Below are 23,658 nucleotides of genomic sequence, written 5' to 3' on the forward strand. Positions count from 1 at the left end.
AGCGCCTCCTCCCCCTCACGGGCGGCGCGCGGCCCCTGAGGGGATTTTGGCGCCTTTTTCCCCTCACGGGCGGCGCGCGGCCCCTGAGGGGATTTTGGCGCCTTTTTCCCCTCACGGGCGGCGCGCGGCAACTGAGGGGATTTTGGCGCCTTTTTCCCCTCAGGGGAGGCGCGCGGTCCCTGAGGCGCTCCGGGCCCCGCGCTGCCGTGAGGCGACGGGAAAACGCTGCAGGGTCGTGTCCGAGCCCGAATAATATCCCGTAAAGGTAGCGATGGAGTCAGGTGAACCGTCCGTCAGTGCCGGGGGATCCTGGTCTCTGCACAGTGTGGTGCCGAAATGGCGGTTTAGGATGGCAGCGCTTCCAGAGGTGGTTGAGTGGAGCAGGACGAGCTCTGAGGGCAGCGGGAAGGTGCCGGTGTGTGGGAGAAGGCCAGACGAAGGGGGATGGCGTTAGGGACGGCTGAGGAGGCAGCGAGATGGACCCCGGGTAATAAATATTATAATGTATGATAATTGTCAACTAAATCAGCGTGACAACTCAAAACACTCTGTCTGCTGCTGAATCACACAGGATTGTAAATTAACCAGTAGTTTGGGAGCAGTGGAATTGTCCACAATTCCTTGCAGAAATCAGCAAAGGTATCACACAAAGGTAAAACCCTCCCAAATATCAAACAAGGGGAACCGTGTGGCTCTGAGGGTATGAGGAGGATGAAGAGTTCCAGACCTCAGCATTCAGCTTTAAGAGCCTTTTACACTGAAAATTATCGAAGTGACTGAAATAAATATGAAAACTTTGACAGTGAAACTTGAAAGTTGGACGTTGAACGTTTGACGTTGAAATTGAATGTCTGGCATTGAAATGCTCTCACGTGGCCAATAAGATATATTTCTAGACATTCACGAGGGAGAATTTGGGTGGATCTGAAGGAAAGCCAAGGGGGATGGTACCTGCCTAACCCGAAAGGATGATAGAAGGTGAAAAGAAGAAAAACTAACTCAACATGGGTTGCTGCAAGTTGGTCTTGATGCCTATAGTTCCACGGGCCCAGTTTGTGTTCATGCTTAAATAAACTTACTTTTATGAGCAAATAAAGAGACAAGAGCTCTGCCCTCATCTGCTTAGACTCTGCTGTCTGTGCCCACAATGGACATTTGTTGACATGCAGCAGAATAATCTGTGACTTCAATTTTATATTAAAGCAAGAGTTGAAAAGCTTCCTCAGCCAGCAAAAATACGTCACACTAGTTCACCAGCTTCATTGGGCAGGAAATGGTAAAGAAAAGGTGAGAAAATACTTATAAGAGGTGAAAAATAACCTGTTTTTTCCCCTGTTTTTGACCAGGTTTCCTCCTAGTTTCATACATTCACTTCTAGTTTATTAGTAACATGGTTTTGTTGATAGTGTAAACTGCATTTAATGTTAAATTGAAAGTAGAAATTTTGAAATATTTATTATTTTAAATTTAACTATAATTTTAAAATTTTAATTATTTAAAATGTACTTATCTTAAAAAATTAATTATTTTTTATAGTGTTCAAGTATGTTTACTGAAACACACACTCCATACTAATAGTTCTAAATCATTATATATTTTCAAAGCCACCAATGTATTCCCTGCTTTTATTTACCGTGCTCTTTGCCTCAATTCCATCTTGTGATAGTGAAAGGCTTTGCCAGCATACACTTTTTAATATCCTGTACAATATAGAAGTAGTTTTATTGATTTAATGGAACTGTTTATACCACACCGTGCTCACCAGGGGGGATGTAAAAGCTTATTCTTACCCAACTGTTTTAATTACCAGCAGTTTCATAAGCTCTGGAATGAGGACAGACGTTCACTGGCAAGTAGGTTGAGACAATGAAACTCGTTTTTACATCAGCCGTTTGCAGGTGCTGGTTGGCAGAGGCTCAGCTGGTCTGGATTTAATTAGCAGCAGAGAAATGAAGAATTCTCTGCCATAGTATTAAGCTTCAGTGTTAATTTTTTTTTTAATTCACCTTTAAAGTGACCTAAAAATGAGGGTGAGATGTTATTATTTTGATGCCCACGTGGAGTTCACACTGACACCTGTTCGCTAGTTTGTGAACAAAAGAGAGTTCTTTACATTTGAAGAGATGGAATTTATGAATAATGCAAAAATAGATACTTACTGAAAGGGGTGAAAACTTAGTTGAAACCAGAATGCCCACTTGAACCAGGCCTAGAGTAGCAGAAGCTACTGAAGTCAGTGACAGGAAGTCACACATGAAGAAAATAGCCAGGGTGACTGGATTTACCAGGAAAAAAGAGTAAGTTCTGTAGCAGGAGGACGCTCACATGTTACGGTAAAGATTCTGAGGGAATTAATGTATTTCTAATTGCGAAGATCTTAGAAAACACTTTTTACAGTGCTACAGATTTTCCTATCTGCAACTTTTATTTTGCATTTCTGTTTTACTCCTTTCCTTTTAAAGGGAAGACATTGACACACACACAGAATATGCACGGACAAACTCCATTTTAATACTTTTTTTAGTATTAGTACTATCATTTACTTTGGTAAATTCGTATCCCTGTTTAAAGTGCCTTAAAGCAATTAAAACTTAGTTTAAATTCAAGTATTGTAAAATGTACAGAGTCTAAGCACAAAAAAAAGCTGCATAGTGAAAATACTGGAGCAGGCCAATACATTCAGGATGCCAAGTACTCAAGTGGTAACAACATCAGCTCATGATTCAGGTTAAGGATAATTAGCGAGTTTGATACAGTACAGACAGGATGGGGCAATATCGATGTGTTGTTCTCACCATGAACAAAGGATAGAAGCATAAATTTACTCTGAAAGAATCTGTAGTATCAGTTTTGTACACATGCCATAAGTAATAAGGCAGATACTGACACTGAAATCAATCCTTTACATGCTGCTGTAATCCAGTAAATCCTGTGCGTGGGTTTTCCAGGCTTTGAGCCCGCAGTGTTCCAGTGGGAGCTGTGACATCCACCCCCTTCAGAATCCTTACAAACAATCATCCTTGTCTTCATACAATCTCCTTTGAGTCTTTGAAATTTGTCCCATGAGGTTTTAAAGAAGGATGGCTGTTCCTCTGTGTACCGGTGCAGGGTTGTCTGCTGGGGTTTGTGTTTGCCCACAGCTACTTTGGGTAGGAGTGGGGGGTGGTACTTAAGGGGTCTGATTGAATTGTACTTTGAATTTGTAGCCCTTATTTTGCCCGGTTAATTTGGAGTAGTAGCAGTTGTACCCTGGCGTAATAGTGACTTGTCACACATATTAGATCAAGAACATCACTTACCTGTAGTGTTTGTCAGAAGAGGAATTTGTTGAAGATATTTTAATGCACATTGTTATAATAAACAAAATTAATGGAATATCAGCATTCAAATGGTTGTTTGGCTCCTCCCATTTGAACAATTAGAGAGTAATTTCATTTGCCTTGGCTAAGAGACTTGTAGTAAAGGTGTGTGTGGACACATAACGGAATGATTGATTTTTCAGGGGAAATTACTGCTTCAAAATCAGGGGAACAATATGGCTAAAATGTTACTGGATTGTAACAACACTTTTAAAATGGGTGTATAAGGATGTAGAGGAAAGACATTTTTGCTCAGTTGTTGCCTGAAAAAAAGGAATTTAAAAATACTAACCACTTTTAAAAGAAAACTCTTCATTAGTAGTTCATGTCTTTTAAGAGTATTTTTGTATGTAATTTTTGCTGTTAGAAAGTATTATTTTAAAATATATTTCTAGAAGTATGACAGTTTGATATAAATTATTGCAAGGATTCACCAGTCATTATATGAATGGAGTATCGAATAATTAAGAGAAGCAAATATGCATTTCTCATTTTCAGAAAGAGAAAACAAGTTCTCTTTTACAAAGGCAGAATATGCCAAACTATAAAGTTCTAGTTTAACTTTTGTAATATTTAATGAAATTCTACGAAACAACAATGAGAAAATGAAAGGGCTGCACCCAGAGTATAAAACCAGTAGAAGTCGGGTTTCTTGGAATCTGAACCTCCTTCACCCTTTCTTTTAAAGGACTTGTATGGTTTTGTTGTATTGATCCAAGTACTTGGTCAGATGTTGTGGTTGTAGCAGACAGCAGCTGTGGGAGTCCATCTACAGTTTATTTCCAAAGCCCGTTGTAGATGCACTTTGAGGGAATTGGCTGAGGTTAAGGTTTGATGGATGGGATGCTGCAGGATCTCCTCATCACCAGCCTGACTTCAATGTCGGGGAGGGTTTTCTTTTTCGTGTGCAAGCACCCTTCCTCTGTGGCTGCCAGGTGGAGATCAAAACGCAAGGAAACAGACTTTTTCCTTAAGCGAGGGTTGTCCTTAAAGAAAGAACCTTCCCACTCCTTAATGACTTCATCCACTTTTTCTGTCCTGAAACAATAAAGCAAATGTATTTATAATTTTTTAGGCTATATTAGTTATCTGTCTTCAGGACTGCTTTTAAAACAGAGAGAGAAATGTCATCATAAAGTGTCGAGTTATTTTATATGGTACTGAGATATCAGGTTTCCTTTTCTTTTACAGTTTCATCCTCCAGAGAAGCTAAATAAAGGGTGAGGGTTCATTATGTTCTTGTTTTTGTACTTTTAGGTAGACATGGATACAAAACCACTGCTCCAAACACATTAGGCAGTTTGTTTCCAAGGAGAAAGTTTGGAATCCAAGCTCAAAAGTTTTGCAAGAAACCTCAGTACTGTAGTGGGCAGGACAGAATTCCTGCATCTGAAAACCTTCTGAATAGGGAGGAGAAAATCTAGTTTAGACTCAAACCTCAGAATGTGGAGCTATATTACATTAAAGAGAAAAAAGGGCAAAAGTAAAATAGGGAGAATTGAAAAGCCAGCTGATCCAGGAATATTGAGGCACCCAAATCTTGCTGATTCAATTCTCTATGTGTGTGTCAGAATTCAGATGTGAAAGTCAGGCTCTGAGGCCTCACCCAGCTGAGTAAACTGCACCTGGCAGAGTAGCCCTGTGCAGATCTGAGTGACTGTGTGATGAGCGAAGCTCATGCACAAAAATAAACTTCAGCTATGGGGTATGTCTGGTGGACCTTATAATGGCATTAATTTCTTCAGCAGCTGATTATGGTTCAGTGTTAGGAATGGCCCACTACAGTGTGTTTAAAGGTAACATTAAATTAGTCTACAAAAAAGCCTAAAGAGCAGCAGGAAACAAAAAAATTAAAATGAGGCAATCCAATGCTATTGAAGTGATTTCAGGTAAATAACACATCCTAACAGACTTTCACATGCCTACTTGGGAGCCAGGCTCTCCCTCCCCTGTTTGGGGAAACTTAGGAGTTTCCAAGGAGCAAGTTGGAGCAGCTGAGCCTGAATTTATGTGCATAAATATGCCCCAGGGGGACTTCCCAAATGTGGTCTGGCTCTTTGCTTTCAGCCTTAGCGAGATGAATTATTCATAGTTTCATTCTTAACAGAAGTAGAAATTACAAATCAGAAGCACCAGCATGGTATTGTTTGCTTATGAAGCCAATGCTAATAAAAAGAACTTTGAAATGTAATGTATTGTTAAATACTGCCATTCAGTGCACCTTCAGGAGCTCTCACTGTGGTTCTGAAGCTCCTGGGCTATGTGGGCACGAGATAATAGATACCAAATAACGGAAAATTCAAAGCTACTGAAATGTAACCTCCACCCTTTACTTCCAACTGTTATTTTGTGAAATTCCTGTTTATCTTACTGTACAGTGCCATGAGCTTCAGCACTTTTCTTCATGATATTTCCATCTAGGATTGCTTGTTTTGTCATCAGTTCCACCTTCTTTGGTTCATGCTTCTTTACATTCTCTGTAAAAGAATATGCAGGTATACACTGAGCATGCAGAAGGGCAAGGGCGGTACACAGGACCTGGAGGTACACTGGAAAAGGTCCTTTTTTAATATTCAGGAGTTTGTCACTAGTTGTGAACAGTTAGGGCCAAAATCCCTTAAGGAGAAGGTGTCTGAAACTCACCTGAAGGCAGCATAAAGGTGATTTTGCTAGTGCTGGGCTTTTTGTCATCCTTCTGGGCAGGTATTGAGCAACGGAACCTGTAAAAATAAAAATTATTAAAGACATCTAATAATATTGAATTACTTTAACTTCAAGCTTGTCCTGTGAACAGCTGTGAAAAATTTAAAAATGTGAGAATCACGAGAAATTCTGTTTGATTGTGGTAACTGTTTGTTGGGATTTCTCATTCTGAGCCCAGAACTGGAAGAAGTTATTGACAATACCTGTGCAATTTCCTGCAGTGATCTGTCCTGGTCTGAGGCATGAACCCCCTGCCCGGCACTTCACGTGCGTGGACCGGCCTTGTATGCCTGGTCCTGAGGGGCCTAGTGACCTGCAGTGCCTCAAGTGAGGCTGCAGTGACTGTGCTGCTTTCTGCAATGTGTGTGAGACACTGAGTGCCAGAAACTCTGCAGTCAGTGAAGCTACCTTACAATGAAACCTTTTCTAAGGTTTTATACTGTAATTTTTTAATGATTAGTTCATGTATTTACAATTCTGATTATTTGACACCTTCAGAAATGGAAGACAAATTTGAGATCTTTTTCTCTAAGCAGCGAGTACCTGCTCTCTTCTTGCTCCAGCAGACTGCGATATGTTGCTATCTCCTCCTCCAGCTTCATCCTCGTGTTCAGGAGAATTTCATGCTCTCGAAGCTGTTTCTCAATTCCCCTTCTCACTTCCGATAACTCTTTCTCCAAGCATTCAATCTCACCTTCCAGATTTTGTAGCTGCATGTGGTACTGCTGCTCCGTGGCACGCAACGAACGTTCCAAACCCTTTTCCTGTGAAATTTAAGTAATATTTTAAATTTGGAAAGTTCGTGTGTAAAGATGTTATACACATACATGGTTTCATTAACAAACTGTGTATTTTTACATCAGTTCTTTTAAGATTATTCTTTAAGAACAGGAGTAAAGCTTCCAAGGTAATACTTTGGCTGAGAAATTTTCCAGTAAAATCTGGTAATTTAAGATCAGATGAAAGTGGAGCCACGTCTTGCACAGCAATCCACTGCCTTGAGTTTACAGATCTCTGATTTTAAGTTAAACAATGTCCAGCTCAGTGCTATATGAAGTGCCTGTGTGCTCTTGGAGCTTTTCTGTACTGGTGAATTGAGCAAACTGCTGACATTTTATCACGAATGAATTGATAAATTTGGTCTATACAGTAAAAAAAAATCATAAACATGCTGTGAATTGGTAAGGCAGAATGACCAGGAGCTTGGTAGGGGAGTATAATGCAAGTATATGTTTGGGAGGTGTGAAAATGGGACACCATGTGTGTCTGGAGTGGCAGATCCTGCACCAGAACATTTGCTGGGTCAGTGTGTGTGAGTGAAGGCTCTGTGAGGAGCTGGAGCCCCCCAAAGCTGAGTGTTCCTGTGATGGGTTTCTGCTGTATGGTGGCTGTGACTGTCACAGAAATTGACTGGGGGATAGTTTACATCAAGGACAATACTTCTTTTTTCCGTGAGATTTCAAATTTCATTTCTGGCTCTTACCACAGCGTGGAGAGACTCGATTTCGATCTGCATGTGGTGCCACTGCCGTCGGGCTTCGCACAGTTCTGCTCTGGCTGCCTTTAGTGCTTCTGCATCTTTGTCCATTCTTTTACTTGTACCTTCTTCTAACTAGAGGGGACATACAAAAGATAACAATATTAAAAATATTCAAATAATGATAATAAACCAGCACATAAAAATACCTAGTTGGAATTTTTGTTAGAGTTGTGTAAATGTGTGTAAGTTCACAGTGAGGAGTTAGTATCTTCTGTACTGTGTAGAGGGAAAGCCCTTATCCCACTGCGTTTGTAGGGAAGTGGTTGGGCATATCTCTATCCCTGGCACCTTTGTCTTAGAGGTATTCTCATACAAATTACCCAGTTGTACTGACACCTTACTCACCTCTGGAGCAAATGGGCTTAGAGGAGGTGCAGATGGTTCAAGCTTCCAAGTTTGAATAAAGTGCTTTGATTTTAATGTATTTTTGAGTTCAGGCTTTTCTTTTTCCTTTTATCCTATTAAAAATAGTTTTTAAAAACCAATCCTGATCACGTGTGGGGTCATTTTAGATTTAGACTTATCTTTGATTTCAATTGTATATTCCTGCATGTAACTTCCAGAATGATTGTTTGGCTTATGGAAGTTATTTTTCTTTTTGGTTTCTGAGTTTCCCTGCAAGTGGTGAAGATGCCATAAGCCCTTGAAACAGCACCTGCTCTTTCACATGTTTTACTGCTTTATGCAGGTTCTTATGATGACATCGACTCTAAGAAAGAATCTCTTTAATTCAGTTCTTATGAACTAAGGAAAATAAGGGGTTTGTTCCCCTGACCTATTGCAACTTTACCAGGCCACCATTTTTGTGAAGAATCTAGATTTGGCTCATCCACAAGTGAACCCCCAATGTTCTTTGCTTCTCCTTTCTTGCCTGGGTGCTGCAGAATTTGTGTGACAGGATCAAACCAGTGTGCACTGGCTGCTTTGTGCCAACACAAAGATAAACTTGGCTTCCCTGATGGGTGTGCAGCTGCTGTGTGTCTGGCACTGCTGGTGGATCAGCCAGGCTGCAGCAGTGTCTGGCCTGTCCTTAAAACAAACCTCTGGGATTCCTCCAATACCTAAGTACAAGGTGACAGAATACCTGATTTCCCCCTGAATTTCTTTACATTTGATGGCTCAAAATTGTTTTGCCATTTGATTTCAGTTGGGTTTAGAGCTGTTTGTATGTAAATCCCTAACAGCAGCATTGTGTGTTGGTAACATTTAATCAAACTGTATGAGAGAACAATTGATATTTGCTGAAGAGCAGAACATAGTTTTTACTGTGAGCAATAGAAAATAGTTGCTGCAAAGGTACCGTTTTCTTTACTAGAGGGCTAAAAATGTCAAAGATTGCTGTATATAAAAGGATTCTCTTCAGGATTCTTTTTTCCTCCGAGAAACTACATGGAGCTAGAGGTTACCGTGTTACAGCCTATGTCATCATCCCTTAAATCCCAGCAATAGCCTGGCTGCAGGGACAGAAAAGCATCCTGATGAATTACACAGCATTCATTCAGCGTGAATCCATACCCTTAACAAAATCTATTTCCGATTCTTCTAGTTCACATCTTACTGCGGTAAAATCCACATCCCTTCCCCGAAAATCTGCTGCATTGAAAGAAATTACTGTACCTCATAGAGGCTGCGGGAGGAACTGTACGGCCAGCGAATGGCTCCGTACTCTGCAAGGTGTGTGGCTGTGAGGAGGCATTACCTGCGTCCTTGCTGAGCTGACGGTCTTTATCTGATTTCGGGTGATGAGCGATTCATACTTTGCCCTGATCTCTCGGCGGAGCCGAGCCGGCTCCATCCTCCTCCTCCTCCTCCCATCCTCCCCGGCTCCCGGCTCCGCTGCCGGCGGCGCGGGGCTGCGGCCGCGGGGCCGTTAAAGCGGCAGCGGCCCATTTCGGGGAGCGCGGGGGGCTCAGAGCCTGTCAGCCCGTCCTGGCAGCAGGTTAATGCAGCAAAGCATAGCACTAAAATAGCTAATCCTAAATTATGTGCCGAAATGAATATATCAGTGTCTTAATGTTTTTGTCCCACTGTAACTGTGGGGTTTTATAACCTCAGAAATGTGAGGGTAAGAGAGAGAAAGCAAAGGATAAAGTTGCAGCTGCCCAGCATGAAGTGCGCTGGCAGGAGGACATGGAAGGGCAGAGTCTCCTAGCAGCATGCCTGGATTGCTGGCAGTGCCGCTGGCAGGTGCTTCCACCATTGTTAGGGATGTTACAGAATTTCCATCCCTGAAGGTGTTTGAGACTCAGTGAGACGAAGCCTCGGGTGTCTGACCCAGTGTTGAGGACTGTCCTGTTTCAGAAACTAGCTGGGCATCCTCTCACCCAACACAGTGGTGGGTTTATGGGCAGAAACACACAAGGAGGGAGAGGAACCAGCACTAAGGGTGCACAGTACTGGTGCAGCTTGTGGTAAGGGCTTTGCCCTCTTTTGCAGAGGGCAAAGTTCTGGTGAATGTACACTTCAGACACATCACTGCTGTCAGAAAAAGGCTCTCTGACTGTGTTTCAGTACCTGTGCCAGGTGTTGGTGTGTTCAATACACACAACATGCAATGTGTGTGGGGTTCTTACCCCTTTCCTGACAGCTCCCAGGCAGGTCCAGCACAGGCTATCTATCTGCTGTGCTGTGCTTCTTCATTTCCTGGCTCACTGGAGCACTGTGTGATCCCGATGATTTTGTCTGCTAAGAACAGCTCTTACCTATTTCATTTTGCCTCTTGCTTATTCATTTTTTTCAGTAGTGCACAATATCAGATATGCAGTAAAAAAATTTCTGATTTCAGTAAAAATTTAAAATTGCCAAAGAGAGGAAGGCATTTTAGACCCTAAATGAGAATATACATCAATGAAATGATAAAAAAGGCAGAAAACTTTTACAAGACATGCATCTTTTTGGAAGCCAAAGTATTGTACCACTTAAAAGTCTCCTGGTGTGAAAAGGCTTCCCTATTCTTGGCTGTGTCTGCTGGCACATGTGAAAGAATCCTGTGTTTGGATTTTATTTTCCTTAGCTGACTGTCTTCCAGTTGACCTGGACTGAGATGGAAAGGTTTTGTTGTCCACTTTCTTTTCTACAAGTGTCTCAATTGTCCTTGTTCTATGTAGTTCTAAACCCAAATTACTGGCAGTGTTTGTCACTGATGGGATGAGAACAGTTACGTCAGAAAACCATTAGGAATCCATCAGACAAACACAAGGTATTGCACCTGGGATGGTATAAACTAATGCTTTCTTTTAATATCTTTTTTTTTCAGGTGTAAACGGAACACCTGGCTATGAGATCCCTGAAGGCTAAAGGTAGGTAGGTATAAGCAATTGCATCTTTCCTAGGATTTATGGAATTTTGAATTCTAGCTGCTTTCAATGTTCATATTTCATTGCTGGCTCACCACACAAGTGGAGGGGGTCATGGAGAGTGAAGAGACATTAATACCTTAAAGCTTGTTGAGTCCTTTTTATTAATGATGAAAACTGGAAAATGAGGTTTGAGCAGCAAATTTATTTTATCTATTGATTACTAAAGATTATAAAAAGCCAAATCTGATTAAATGTGTGCTTCATATTTCTGGTTATCGAACAGAGATTTGATGATATTTTTAAAGAACACCCTGGAAATCATACAAGTAATGCTGATAGAGTGAAGCAGGAAATATATTGCATATCTGCAAGGAATGAAAGTGCCAACTTTGTCTTATCAAAAGATTCTTAGTACAAAGCCAAACATTTTATCACTTCATACAAAAGAATAAAATTATTTATCCATTTTGGCTTGGAGCAAAAGGATCCTTTGCCACATCAGATTGTGCCTCATATCTTCTCTTCAACTTCCTTAACGTGGGATGCAACAACTTTTCCGTCTACCACTTCTTCAACAATTGTCTTGATCTTTCTAGTTTTGGTTGGATCTAAACATCATGAACAAAACAAAAAATGTTTATCAATGTGTTAAAAATGATAACCCAAAGCAGCACATGACCAAGTGCCCCCTTTTCTTTCAAATTGGCTTCTGATTATAATGAGCTCTATGATGTAGTTAAACAGGATAACATGAATTATTTGATTTATAAGAATGACTTTAGAAACAAAATTTTGTTCAATCAAAATTAAAAAAAAAAAAAAAAAAAAAAAAAAAAAATCAAACCTACCCTGAGAAGAATCCAGTGATTGTGTTTGAGATTTGGACCCTGTCAGGGGTGAGCTTTCAAATGTAACTGCCTGTCCAGCGCTCCTAAAAGGGAATCGGAGACATGCACTATTGCAGGATGTTCGATAGGATTGGGATAAATTCCCTTTTCATGGTGACATTGATAGATTATTTAAATACTGAGCAGAATAGCTCACTCTCCTCAGTCACAGTGATATTTCAGATCACTGTATGTGCCTTACTGTCGTTTGGAGAACGTTCCACTTATTTTACATCTTTTTTCCTGGAAAGGATTTTGCTACAGAAAAGAAACCCAAGGAGATATTTTGTGTCAATAGTCCCTTACACAAACTCGCCATCCAGCAGGCGCCGGTAGGTTTCAATCTCCATTTCCAGACGAGTCTTGATGTCTAGGAGCTGTTGGTACTCTGCGTTCTGGCGCTCCATGTCAGCCCTGACCTGGAAAAGCTGGGACTCCAGGTTCCCAATCTGCATTTGGATTTGTGACAGCTGAGCGCAGTAACCACCTTCCGTTTCTGCTAAAGTGTCTTCCAGGGATTTTTTCTGTGTAAGGATATTTAATAATCTTTGGTTAAAGAAAAAAACCTCTTTACAAAAACAAAACCAACTGAAGTAGTTTAAGGGAGTGAGTACAGCTGCATTACTTAGAAGGTTTTATTTTCTTTTTGAAAACACCAGTTTGAAAACTGTCCTTTTTGCCTTCCCTAAATGTGATGTAAAAACTCATCTGCTTTGTGACATGCTCTCTGCAATCCAGTTAGATATATTACTGCTATTTAGGAACTAATAGAATATAGGATTTAATTGGAAATAAATGCAAATTCTCAATTCTATGGAATAGGATAAGGTCTAAAAAGACTTTTGAAGTTGCCGAATTGGCCCTGGGCAGTCAGCAGCTTCCCTAGAACGTACCATGGCAAGCTGTGACTGCAGCTCTATTTCCAAGCTCTGGAGAGTCCGTTTTAGATCCGTGATCTCGCTCTTTCCCGACTGGAGCTGCTCAGTATGGGTGGAGATTTCCCTTTTCAGCTCCCCACTCTGAAATGACAAGGAAGAATGGGGTGTAATTTTACTGTTCCAAGTATAGAGCTAATTTTCCCATGCATTTTGCTGAGTTTGCTCTCTCTGGTTGTTACTTTTTCATTGAACCACGCCTCGGCCTCTTTACGGTTTTGCTCAGCAATGACTTCGTACTGTCCCCTCATGTCATTCAGAAGCTTGGTCAGGTCAGTCCCTGGAGCAGCGTCCATTTCCACGCTGACTTGGCCAAATTCACTGCTTTGGATGCCCTGAAGCTCCTGGAGAGATTTAAAATAAAGAGAAGGTTCTGTTAACAAATGGCAAAATAGTTCTACCAAAATATATGTAAAGAAATATATGTGATATAAATTCTGTTTCAACAAGGATCTGTAGCTTGTTTCTTGCACTCTTTCACTTAGAAATCTCAAAAAATAACAGCAAACAAAACCAATAATGAAATCCAAGAACTCCCACTGGGTTAAATAAGGGAGTAATTTGATGTTTCGCTATTTCATGTGTCTTGTTATGAATCCATAAAGGAAAAAAATAACCTCTTCATGATTCTTCTTGAGATAAGCCAGTTCTTCATTCAGGCTTTCAATCTGCATCTCCAGATCTGCCCTGGTTATGGTCAGCTCATCCAGGACTCTGCGCAGACCATTGATGTCGGCCTCCACACTCTGCCGAAGAGCCACTTCATTCTCATATCTGTGCATAAAGGGATTAAATATTATTTCTTACATGTCCAATGAGGTGAAATGCAAACTATTAATGTATTTTATTTTAGTTTTAATATGAAAACTTAATACACAAAATTATTATAGCATTGTTTAGTAATTGTCTTACAAGTATTCTACAAGGAAAGAGATGTTAATACAAAAGAATTTTTTCCTTATGATATTGGTAAGAGTTTTTGTAGCATTAAGATATCCTTACTTCAGTCTGAAGTCATCAGCAGCGAGTCTGGCATTATCAACCTGCAGAATGATCCTCGCATTGTCGATGGTTGCATTGATGATCTAGAATACAGTGTTCAGAGAATATTGTTACGGCCCAAAGGCTTCATGGTTTTGTAATGGCTTTAAACTTTGTGTTCTACAAGGGTTTGTAGAACTGCATTCCAACACTGCCTTTTCCTTCATTCAGATTAGACAAATCACTGTGTGACACAGCTACAGAGCTGCTTTAATGTACAGGAAAAATTCAGCACATGTCACCAGTGCAAGGTGACAGAGGTGACTCCAAGCATCAGTACCAAAGGATAAATGTGCTCTTGGTTTCTGAAAGAAATTTGTCATTTTCATTCATACTATTAAGTGAGTTACAAATATAAAGATCCATTAAATACATTGCTTTGCTACCTTGTTTCGAAGATCTTCAATGAGTGGATAGAATTTACTGTAGTCATTCCCAGATCCAGGGGTGCCAGTGCCAGGGCCACTTTTCTCATACCACTCACGGATTTTGCGCTCCAGCTCGGTGTTGGCATCCTCCAGAGATCTCACTTTGTCCAGATACGCAGCCAGACGGTCATTGAGGTTCTGCATCGTCTCTTTTTTTGAGCCAGAAAGAATGCCACCATCGCCAGCACCAGCAGCACCAAGCCCACCTCCAAAACCAGTCCCCGAGCCACCACCAAAGCCACTTCCAAAAGCAGCACCTGAACTGCTGCCGAAACCACTTCCCAAACCTCCCCCAAAACCACTGCCTAAGCCACTTCCGTAGCTACCACCCAAACCACCTCCAAAGCTTCCACCAAAGCCACTGCTTAAGCTGCTCCCAAATCCTGGACCTGAGCTGCCCCCAAAGCCCCCACCGAAGCCAGAGCCTGAACCCAACAGAGAAACTGCACCAAACCCCCCGCTAGACCCCCCACCAAGCCCAAGCCCACTGCCACCAAAGCCTCCTCCACCACCAGAACTGGACATCCTCAGAGATCCCCCTCCAAACCCGCTCCGAGAGGAGAATTGCCGGGACCCGCCACTTGTGCGCATGGAAAAGGCCATGGTGCTCGAGGTGCCTGGATCTGCCCCGTGGAGGATACAAGACAGAGCAGTGCAGAGCGAGAGCAGGTTCAGCTTTATAGAGGGACAGCAGTGGGTGTTTCAGGAAGAGTCCCCACCTCCTGGGGAGTGCTTTCACTCTCTCTCTCTCCCTCCTGTTTGGAGGAAATGTCAGTTTAGTATGTTCTGACCAACCGAAATGATACGTGCCAACCGAAATTGCCAATGGGAGTGGAAATCTGGTGCCCTCCAGGTATTTGTATGAGGGGAAATGGGTGGAGTGGAGCTGAGACATCACGATTGTGTTCTGCCATGTGCAATGGAGCACAAAAAGTTCTTTTCACATTTAAATCCCTCCTAAATAATTGTTTTGTCATTGCAGATTCAGTGCTTCCTGGGTTTGGGGCTGTTATTACAGGAATTTGCTAAGAGTGATCCCTTTGATCCCTGTTTCCCAGTGTGTGTGGGAGGAATGTCTTTCTTTTCATAATGCTCTTCTGGCAGGAGCCTCTGCTGGATTAGTGCCCCTGGATGCTTGATAGGAAGTAAAAAAAGGGACCATCAGGCGTCCAAGGACACATGGATGTTCAGTGAGCTGCAGGGTGATCATTAATATCAAAATATAAATATAAATATACCCAGTAGGATTTGGAATTGGGTTTATACCCTAACCCTTTCATCATTGAAATACCTTAGAGTAATATGCATATAGCCTGTAGCATATAGTCTATAGCATGTAACAGTTTGTACTTCAGAGCTGAGAACTGACCATTGTGTCTGCTAAATAGTTTGCTGTTACCTCAAAATACGAATTCCGACTTCTGTATTTGGCGCTTTTTATAATACAAATTTAAAGATCAAATGTAGCACCTCTGGGTGCAGGTTTGGGCATGGAAGCCCTTCCAAACCAGTGTATTTTTCTTTGAAGTTATTTTGATAAATGGAAAATTGTTTTTCCTTTGTCTTGGCTTAATTATATGATTGGATTTGTCAACTGAAATGTGTTAATTTTTGATTTATCCACACCCAGGAGCATGGGGTGCTTTTGGGGCAGAAAGGAGCGGAAGATCAAAGGTCTAAGTAAAGCATTTCTGTGGAAATGAGCTGATAGCCTGGTCTCAGTGACTCGGGGCAGTGAAAGCAGAGGATTAGTTCTTTGGCAGCTGTTTAGGTACAGTAAATAGCTCTGGACAGGTGAGATTTCGTAGGGAAGAGCTTTGTGTGTTTATGTTCTCAAGAGGAAAATGTAAACTCCTGGGACTGAGGATCCAGGTGTGGCACAGGGGCCTCCCTATGGGACAGGGAACACTATTTGCACAGAAAGTTTTGAGAGAGATCATTTCAAATATATTCTTATTGATAAAATATCTTGGCTTGCTGTAGTCCCTGGTGACATAATCATTCACAGAGCATGAAAAGTATCCAATAGGCTTCTTCAATTTATTTTTTCATGTTAATTTATTATGAAAAGCAAATTGATACGTCTTATTAAAATCAGGTTTTAATGAGGTGAAGCTGCTTTGTGTTTGAGTGGGAGTTCACATTCAGAAAAGATGGGATGAATTGATGTCTTAATGTATTTTAAAAACCTAATACTTCAATTTTTATCTCTGTTGGAAGCAATTATACATTTATACCAGGCTGACTTGATTTTCTTTCATCAAGGTACTTAGTCACTATGTAAGTAGACCCAAAGTCTTTTATGTTGTAACTTACAGATTTTTATTAATGCTCCCCCACAATAACAACAACAACAATTGTTTAAGATTTGATAATTTGGCATTTTTCAACCCTTTAGGTTTGGGGTGAATTAGATCAGATTCTTTATAAATCTTTTCATTTTGGCATCAGCTCCAGGAAACTCAGAGGCGTCTCCTCTGCTGGTGCCATTTACATCTTCTCTTCAAACTCTGTGACCTCAGAGGAGACAACCTTGCCATCAACCACCTCCTCAACTATTGTCTTGATCTTCTTAAGTTTACTTGATTCTGTTAAGGAAATTGAAAAGAGAATTAATTAAATGCAATGTACATTAACAGAATAATGCTGCTGCAGTAGTAGAAGTTGATGAGGAAATAGCAAAAAGCATCTTCAACCCACAGGTACTTGAGGTAAACTTTTGCAGTGTGCAGGGTGTGGCTTCTCCTCTTTTGGAGATTGAGTATGTTGCCCATAGACTGTAGTGGACACTGGGTTCAATAACTCTCTACCAATCTTGATAGCTTTGCTTCAGTTTAGCACAGACTTGTAGACCTAAAGCCTTGGGATAGACTTACACCAAATTGGAAATTTTTGCTATGAAACTGGGTATGTAATGCGGGAGCCTCAGTCTCCCTGTGCCGCCAGTAGGGAGAAACAAATGCTTCTGCAGTTCTCCAGAGGGGAATTCAGTAACTCTCTGTTGTTCTCTTGGCTGTGTGAGGACTCACAGAATCACAGAATGGGTAAGGTGGGTCTGTGGATTTACACTGGGCACCAGAATTGTATCTATAAACCCAGGTTTTATAGTCCCTATAGGGTAACCATACAGTTGATTGCTTTCTTGGTGTGAGATCCCACTGGATGATTATTTGCTCTGAAGCTGTTGTTTTACATCAGGCTAATCATTCCATAACATTTCAACAGGCAACCATCAAAACAGAAAAAAGTTGGTGGGACATACCTTTTTCAAGCTCTTCTATTGATGCTATTGGTTCTAAATTCCTGTTCAAATTATAAATTAGAAAATGTAAATATATGGCAACTCATGTATTGAAGAAACATCCTTGTGCATTTCCTGTGTGTTTGATCAGGACAGCTAATCCCCTTTCATCAAGACATTTAACCAGGAGATAACTCAGTAGAACGAGTTCTCTCAGTTAAAGTGAAACTTGCTAAGCATAAGCTGTAGCTGCAGTTAATCTGCAGACTCATCTCTGCAATGCCAGGACTTCATCCTACGCAGGTACACCCGATCTAGTTCCTGAGCCAGAACAGCTGAACAGGTAGAATCTGGGGGGAAGTTCCACTCTCTGCTTAACCCACACGGACAAGTTGATCCAAAACTGCATTACTGATGTTCCTGGCATGTGAACATCTGCCCAACTCCCCAGCTCACAGAGTGACAGTCTGTAGGCTGGGAGAGCCCACCTCAAAATTCCACAGCAGCTTCAGCAGCCCAGCCTGAATGGCAGCCTGCTCTGATTCTCTGGCTCAGAACTGGGCAACAGACTTCCCCACCCCAAAGCAGTTGGAGAGAGGCAGATTTGACACAAAAACCAAACCAACATGCAAAGCCATGTGTATGCTCACCTGCTTTCCTCTCCCTCCAGCAGCCGGCGGTACGTGGCAATCTCCATCTCCAAGCGAGTCTTGATATCCAGCAGGGTGCTGTACTCATTGTTCTGAGCCTCCATGTCAGCTCGGAGCTGCCTCAGCTGAGCCTCCAGACTGGAAATTGCTCCCTGTATCTGGGCGAGTTGATAACTGTACCGTGCTTCTGTTTCAGCCACAGAGCCTTCCAGGGTCTCTTTCTATAGTCCATGGGAAGAACAGAGACATGTCATTCAGAAGATACATTTTTCTGTTAAAATAACATTTTGATTGTAAAGCCCCTCATTCCTCTATTTATCTGTGTAACTCTCTGCTATCCACAGTCCTTATTTTGATTTTTGTTATTTACCATGGTCAGCAGGGACTGTAATTCCAGCTCCAGGCTCTGGAAGACCTGCCTCCGTTCCATGATCTCTTTCCTTTGGACCCCCAGCCGTTCAACATTGAGGGCAACTTCCTGGTTCAGTTCTACTGTCTGGAATGAGGAATGGAGGGACTGTGAACTGCAGCCAGGCATGACCGAGGTTCTTGCTGATATTTAAGCAGTTGACTTTACCTGCTGTTCAAAACGTTCTTTGGCTTCTTGGCGGTTCTTTTCTGCCATTTCTTCATATTGCTTTCTCATGTTTTCCATAATAGCTGCGAGATCAATGCCGGGAGCAGCATCTACTGCCACGTTCACGGAGCCACTCGCCTCTTTGCGCAGCCTGTCACGGTCCTGCAGCATGGGGACTGTGTTAGCATCAGCTGCAGGGAGCTGTCACTCCTGGGCATTGGACACAAACTCAACATCTACACACACAGGACTAATCCTTAATAGTACCTCGGGGCAGGACAACTTAATCACCTTGTAAATACTGTTTAGTGCACCTCATCTTAGAACAGTTTACTTACTTTCTAGCAATAAATGCTATATCATAGATAAATGTATTATAAGAATTATTTCCTCACAACTGGACCCATGGAATGAGGGCAGAAGTCATGGCTCCCATTTGTGTACTTTTTGGGGTAGCAATTCCTAAACTAAATATTATTCTTAGAGCAAACCTTCCCTCATTCATTTCTGGAATGGAGGAATGTTCAGCCTTTGACCCCTGACAGCTTAGATGTCCCTTAATGCCACACACAGTTATGCTGCTTCCAGGAAGGACAGAAGTGCTTCCTAGCGAGGCTGTTTGTGTTTGCCACTCAGAACCCCTCTCCCTGGCAGTGCTCAGCTGCTCTCACCTCTTCATGGTTCTTCCTAAGGAAAATGAGTTCCTCAGTTATATTCTCAATCTGGGACTCCAGGTCAGATTTCGTCAGAGTCAGGTCGTCACGGACACGGAGCAGTCCGGTGATGTCGCTCTCCACACTCTGCTTGAGCAGGTGTTCGTTCTCAAACCTGTCCAATAAGGTGCCTTTTGTCATCATTGGAATGCAACAGTTTGGTGTAAATGTTAGAATCAGTAATTACGACTGTCATTGTGAAATTTTCATTAAACTGAAATTGAAAAATGTTCACTTCTTGGCACAGATTCCAATAAGTGGAAGCTTTCCTAAATAAGAGGAGCATGAAAGAGAATAAATACAAAATCATGGAACTTACTTCAGCCTAAAGTCATCAGCAGCCAGCTTGGCATTGTCAATCTGCAGGACAAGCCCGGCATTTTCCATCTGGGCAGCAGAAATCTAAAGGGAATGGTGGACAAGCAATGAAAGTTTGCACTCAAGAAAGCCACATTCAATCCTTTCCTGGGAATGAATACTGTAAATGGGCTTCATCCTGCTTCACTCAGCTGTTTGTTAGCTGGGTTTAAAGCTAAGTTCCATCTGAAGTGCATGAAAGGAGTTAGGGATGTTCAAAAGGGAAATTGTCCTGTCACAACATAAGAGTATTGAATAGTTGGGATGAACTGCTCTCTGAAGGAATCTGCTTTAAAATGCTGGGAAGTAGAACTGATAAAAAATAACAGAGGAAAGATTGAAGGAAATTCTGGAAACATGATTTGACAAATATGTCAGCTGATTGCTGGGAATATTTCATTGTTTCCGGTGGTGGTCATTTACTATTTTAAGTAGTGATCTTTAATTTTTTTCTGAGCATTTGTCCTTCTTTTCTAAACACCAACTTTGGAATAGACTGTTACTAAACTATATTTAAATACATAGATTACCATTAGTACTTTCTCTAATTAAAGCCACCTAAGGCAAATATCATAGAACTAGTTAATTTTGAGTCAAAGATTTTTCAGGTATGAGATTACTTACCGCTGCAAGCATATATCTGGTATTACAAGTGACGTAAAATCTGTCACTAATTTGTAGATGATCAAAATTGAACTTTTTTTTTCCTCAGCTGGGCCAGTTACAGTTTGGAAAAGTACATTTTCTACAGCAGATTATTCTCTCTCTCACTGATAATTGCATTTCCTATATTTATAGAGGGCTCTACGATCTCTTTATTATATACTAATTATTACCTTATTTCGGAGTTCTTCAATTGTTTTGAAGTAGGAGCTGTAGTCCTGCCCTGCGCTTTTGGTGTTCTTCTCATACCACTGCTTGATCTGCATCTCGATCAGGGAGTTTGACTTCTCCAGCGAGCGTACCCTCTCCAGGTACGCAGCCAAACGATCGTTCAGGTTTTGCATAGTTGATTTTTCATTGCCAGCGAGCAGCACATCGCTACCAGTGATGCTGAGCTGGGAGCTCCCTCCGAGGCCTTGGCCAGAGCTGATGCTGGTCGATATGCGGGTGCCATAGCCCCCAGCTCCCCCGTAGACACTGGGTGCCTGGATCTTCTGGATGGACATTTTCCTGGAGGTCAGACTACTGACACTGGGTGCCGAGGACTGGAGATGGCTGCTCATACCCCACTGGATGCTGCGGGTGGAGAATGCCATTTGTGCTCTTTGTCTTCTGGACTGAAGCAGGTAAAGCAGCACAGATAGAGACGGTAGCGAGGAGCTGAGTGTGCACTGTGCACCTTTATACCAGGTCCAAGAGGAAGCACAGTGGCTGGAAACCCCACCTCTGTTGACGCAGAATTTCACTGGTATCAGCACAAAGAGCACACAGGATATTGCCCCCCCCTCCCCATAATTTAAAGGGGTTTTCATCTGTTCGTCTGTGTTTGAGGAACACTCCCTGGATAGTTTGCTTGCTTTGTTATTTTGTATAACAGATAAACAAAAAATGATCTGTTGAATCATTTATAACCATGTACCTGCAGACAATCCTCTTGGTAGCCCTTTGGAACAAATGAATGGGTTCTTAGCCCCCTATGCAGTGCATTAATTTAAAATGAGAGTTGCCTCTTGTATGTGACAAGAGACTTAAAATATTTATATTTCTGTTGAGTAAGCAATAACTTGGGCCTCAGGATGGTCTAGAACAGTGTATAAATTATTAGAAAGGAGGCAGATGTACTACCATGTGAATCATTTTGTAGTAAGCACAAACCAACATCTACACTGCCAGTGGAGAGTGGAGGCTGTTGCCATCAGCTTGGATTGGATATGCATTTGTCTGGTATTAGAAAACCCTTGCAAGTGGAATCCGAGCTTTCAGTACAGCTGAGACTAAGTGGGAAGGGTATTTCTTTGCCCTTAAGTGAGGTAGGAGGAATGAGAATATTGGAAACCTTCACACCCCCCTCTGTCTCACATGTGAGATGTTGAAGTCTGAGTGGCAGGAAGCGTTGCGTTCCAGCTTCCAGCAGAACAAGCCTCCAGCCCTCCTGCGTGGCTGAAGTTGAAGCAAAACAAGTTTCCCTCCTGCCTCATCAATATTCCAGAGACCACCAGCTAACAAGTGCCATGCTGGAGGGGTCTGTCCCCAACCCAGGGGCTCAGGTCATTAACAGGAAACCAGCTGCCTTTGCATGGCATGAAGAAACCCAACAGCCCTACTGCTGATCGTGCAGAGGCTCCTGAGCTGACTGTGCTGTACACTTGATACAGAAAGTGCATGGAGAATTTGGAAAGCAAGGAGAGAACCCGATTGCTGAGGGGTTGTTAGTGCTGCAGGAGAGCAGGTGGCAGGTGAGTGTCGGGACAGTGTGGAGGTGCAGCTTCTGGGGCATTGCACTGACAGTGCTTATGTGTGTTACTGATACTGTCAGGTAGAACAATGAGCACATATGGCTTGTGTTAGTGAGAGCAGCTGCTGTATGTACTGATCTCCCAGCCTTGGGGCAAAGAAATTGGTGAGACACTGAGCTTTGAAGGCATTGAACTGTGTATTGGAGGCACCTTCAGGTTTCTGAGAGCACCCAACCCAGAATATTAGGGAATCAGTACTGCCAAGTTTTTTCAGTTACTGTGCTAGGGATTAGTCTAACTGGTCTTGGCTCAAGTCAGAGAGTTAAACTGTTGTGTTTGGCTATTCTGGAAACACAGCTTCCAAACCAAAGCAATCAGTGTGCAGGGCAGGATTTTTTTTCTAGGAGGATGCTGTGGTGTGTCTTTGGACCTTGAACTTCTTTGGGTGTAACTTGTAATAAAAAAGCCTTTATGAGATGTGAAACCAAAGTACACTGGCCATGACATTTGGTGTGTCATTACAGAGACTCAAGGTACGTTGTCTTTTGTCCATTGAAATTATTCCGGCTGAGTAAGAATTACACATTTTAGTAGAGCAGAGCTTACACCTTTAGAATGTAAGAGAAGTACAGAAGAGATCCTGCTGTTCTTACATCCCTTGGCCCTATATCTCACTGCCTAGATCTCTGCAGGATTTTGTGGCAGTCTGCTTAAGAGCAAACATTCCGCATTGTCTTCTCAGTATTTACTAAAATTAGTTTTCATGTTACCTTGGTGATATTTTTTCTAAACATCGTTTGGAGGTTCTATTTTTTCATTTAGTGAGTAAATGAAAAAAGAAGTCAGCGATCTGAATTAAAGTGAGCATCAGTCTTAGGTCACACATTATGGCTGTGCTGCTTTTGTTCAAGCTGAACCTCCAGCAATTATTTTCTTCTACACTGTTAAGCAGAAGTGTCTGAGATGTATGCAAGGGGAAGCACCGAGCAATGGCATCGTGCAAACCTGATGTGAAAAGATATAAGGCTGAATTTTCTTAGTGTTCTTTTTGTTCTTATCCCTAAATTGTTTACTGACAATTTTTCTGGTCTTATTTTATATATGCTTCTATACCCTCCAAAAAGCTAGAATATTTGCTAGGATCAAGATAGGTTCACACCAGAGGTGAGGTTTTCTCCTGGTTTTGGTTCAGTACACTTTTTTCCATGAAACATATCTTGACTGGTTGTGTCAATCACTGGAAACTGCCAGAGGGAGTCCTGAAACTGGAGCCATGGCAGTGAGGGGAGGGCGAGGCCCCAGACGGGCTGGAGGGCAAGGGGCTTCTCAAGGCATAAGTTGGGAGTGGCCTTGGCCTCCTCCACCCCTGGACTATGCCCAGAAATTATCTGCAAGAACATGGGCTGCCTCATTTTTATTTATTTTTTAATTTTATTGGTTGTAAGAATAAGTTATCCAAATAGATGCTGGGCAACCTAAAAATCTCTTGTCCAGTACTGCAGTTTTGGTCAGCATGGAAAAAGTGCTGT

At 42.0% G+C, this 23,658-nt stretch overlaps 3 protein-coding genes and 1 long non-coding RNA gene across 5 annotated transcripts; 1 reads left to right on the plus strand and 3 right to left on the minus strand.

Annotated features, from left to right (window-relative positions):
- Window positions 1-32: 32 nt before the first annotated feature.
- LOC109146394 lies at window positions 33-13,480 on the plus strand. Its single transcript, XR_002048383.2, has 3 exons — window positions 33-1,287; window positions 10,859-10,901; window positions 13,404-13,480. It is a non-coding gene; the product is annotated as an uncharacterized LOC109146394 (long non-coding RNA).
- Window positions 2,490-9,446, minus strand: KRT222 (keratin 222). Of its 2 annotated transcripts, none has more exons than XM_010412758.3 (6): window positions 9,302-9,446; window positions 7,546-7,674; window positions 6,606-6,826; window positions 6,003-6,079; window positions 5,731-5,836; window positions 2,490-4,397 (listed from the first exon to the last, which is right to left on the minus strand). In XM_010412758.3, exons 1-6 carry the CDS (start codon window positions 9,395-9,397, stop codon window positions 4,184-4,186), a joined length of 843 nt encoding a protein of 280 aa, XP_010411060.1. In that variant the 5' UTR covers window positions 9,398-9,446; the 3' UTR covers window positions 2,490-4,183. The 2 variants fall into 2 exon arrangements, with proteins under 2 accessions (XP_010411060.1, XP_010411061.1); XM_010412759.2 differs by having other exon boundaries at window positions 9,220-9,392.
- Window positions 11,084-14,911, minus strand: LOC104697741 (keratin, type I cytoskeletal 12-like). The gene is made up of 8 exons (XM_010412756.4): window positions 14,151-14,911; window positions 13,726-13,808; window positions 13,341-13,497; window positions 12,906-13,067; window positions 12,682-12,807; window positions 12,095-12,312; window positions 11,750-11,832; window positions 11,084-11,509 (listed from the first exon to the last, which is right to left on the minus strand). Exons 1-8 carry the CDS (start codon window positions 14,793-14,795, stop codon window positions 11,412-11,414), a joined length of 1,572 nt encoding a protein of 523 aa, XP_010411058.1. The 5' UTR covers window positions 14,796-14,911; the 3' UTR covers window positions 11,084-11,411.
- Window positions 14,912-16,285: 1,374 nt separating this feature from the next.
- Window positions 16,286-21,400, minus strand: KRT20 (keratin 20). Its single transcript, XM_019293814.3, has 8 exons — window positions 20,567-21,400; window positions 19,693-19,775; window positions 19,332-19,488; window positions 18,661-18,822; window positions 18,454-18,579; window positions 18,084-18,304; window positions 17,455-17,495; window positions 16,286-16,780 (listed from the first exon to the last, which is right to left on the minus strand). Exons 1-8 carry the CDS (start codon window positions 21,296-21,298, stop codon window positions 16,683-16,685), a joined length of 1,620 nt encoding a protein of 539 aa, XP_019149359.3. The 5' UTR covers window positions 21,299-21,400; the 3' UTR covers window positions 16,286-16,682.
- Window positions 21,401-23,658: the final 2,258 nt, after the last annotated feature.

This window comes from Corvus cornix, chromosome 27, assembly GCF_000738735.6.
Source record: "Corvus cornix cornix isolate S_Up_H32 chromosome 27, ASM73873v5, whole genome shotgun sequence".
NCBI lineage: Eukaryota > Metazoa > Chordata > Aves > Passeriformes > Corvidae > Corvus > Corvus cornix.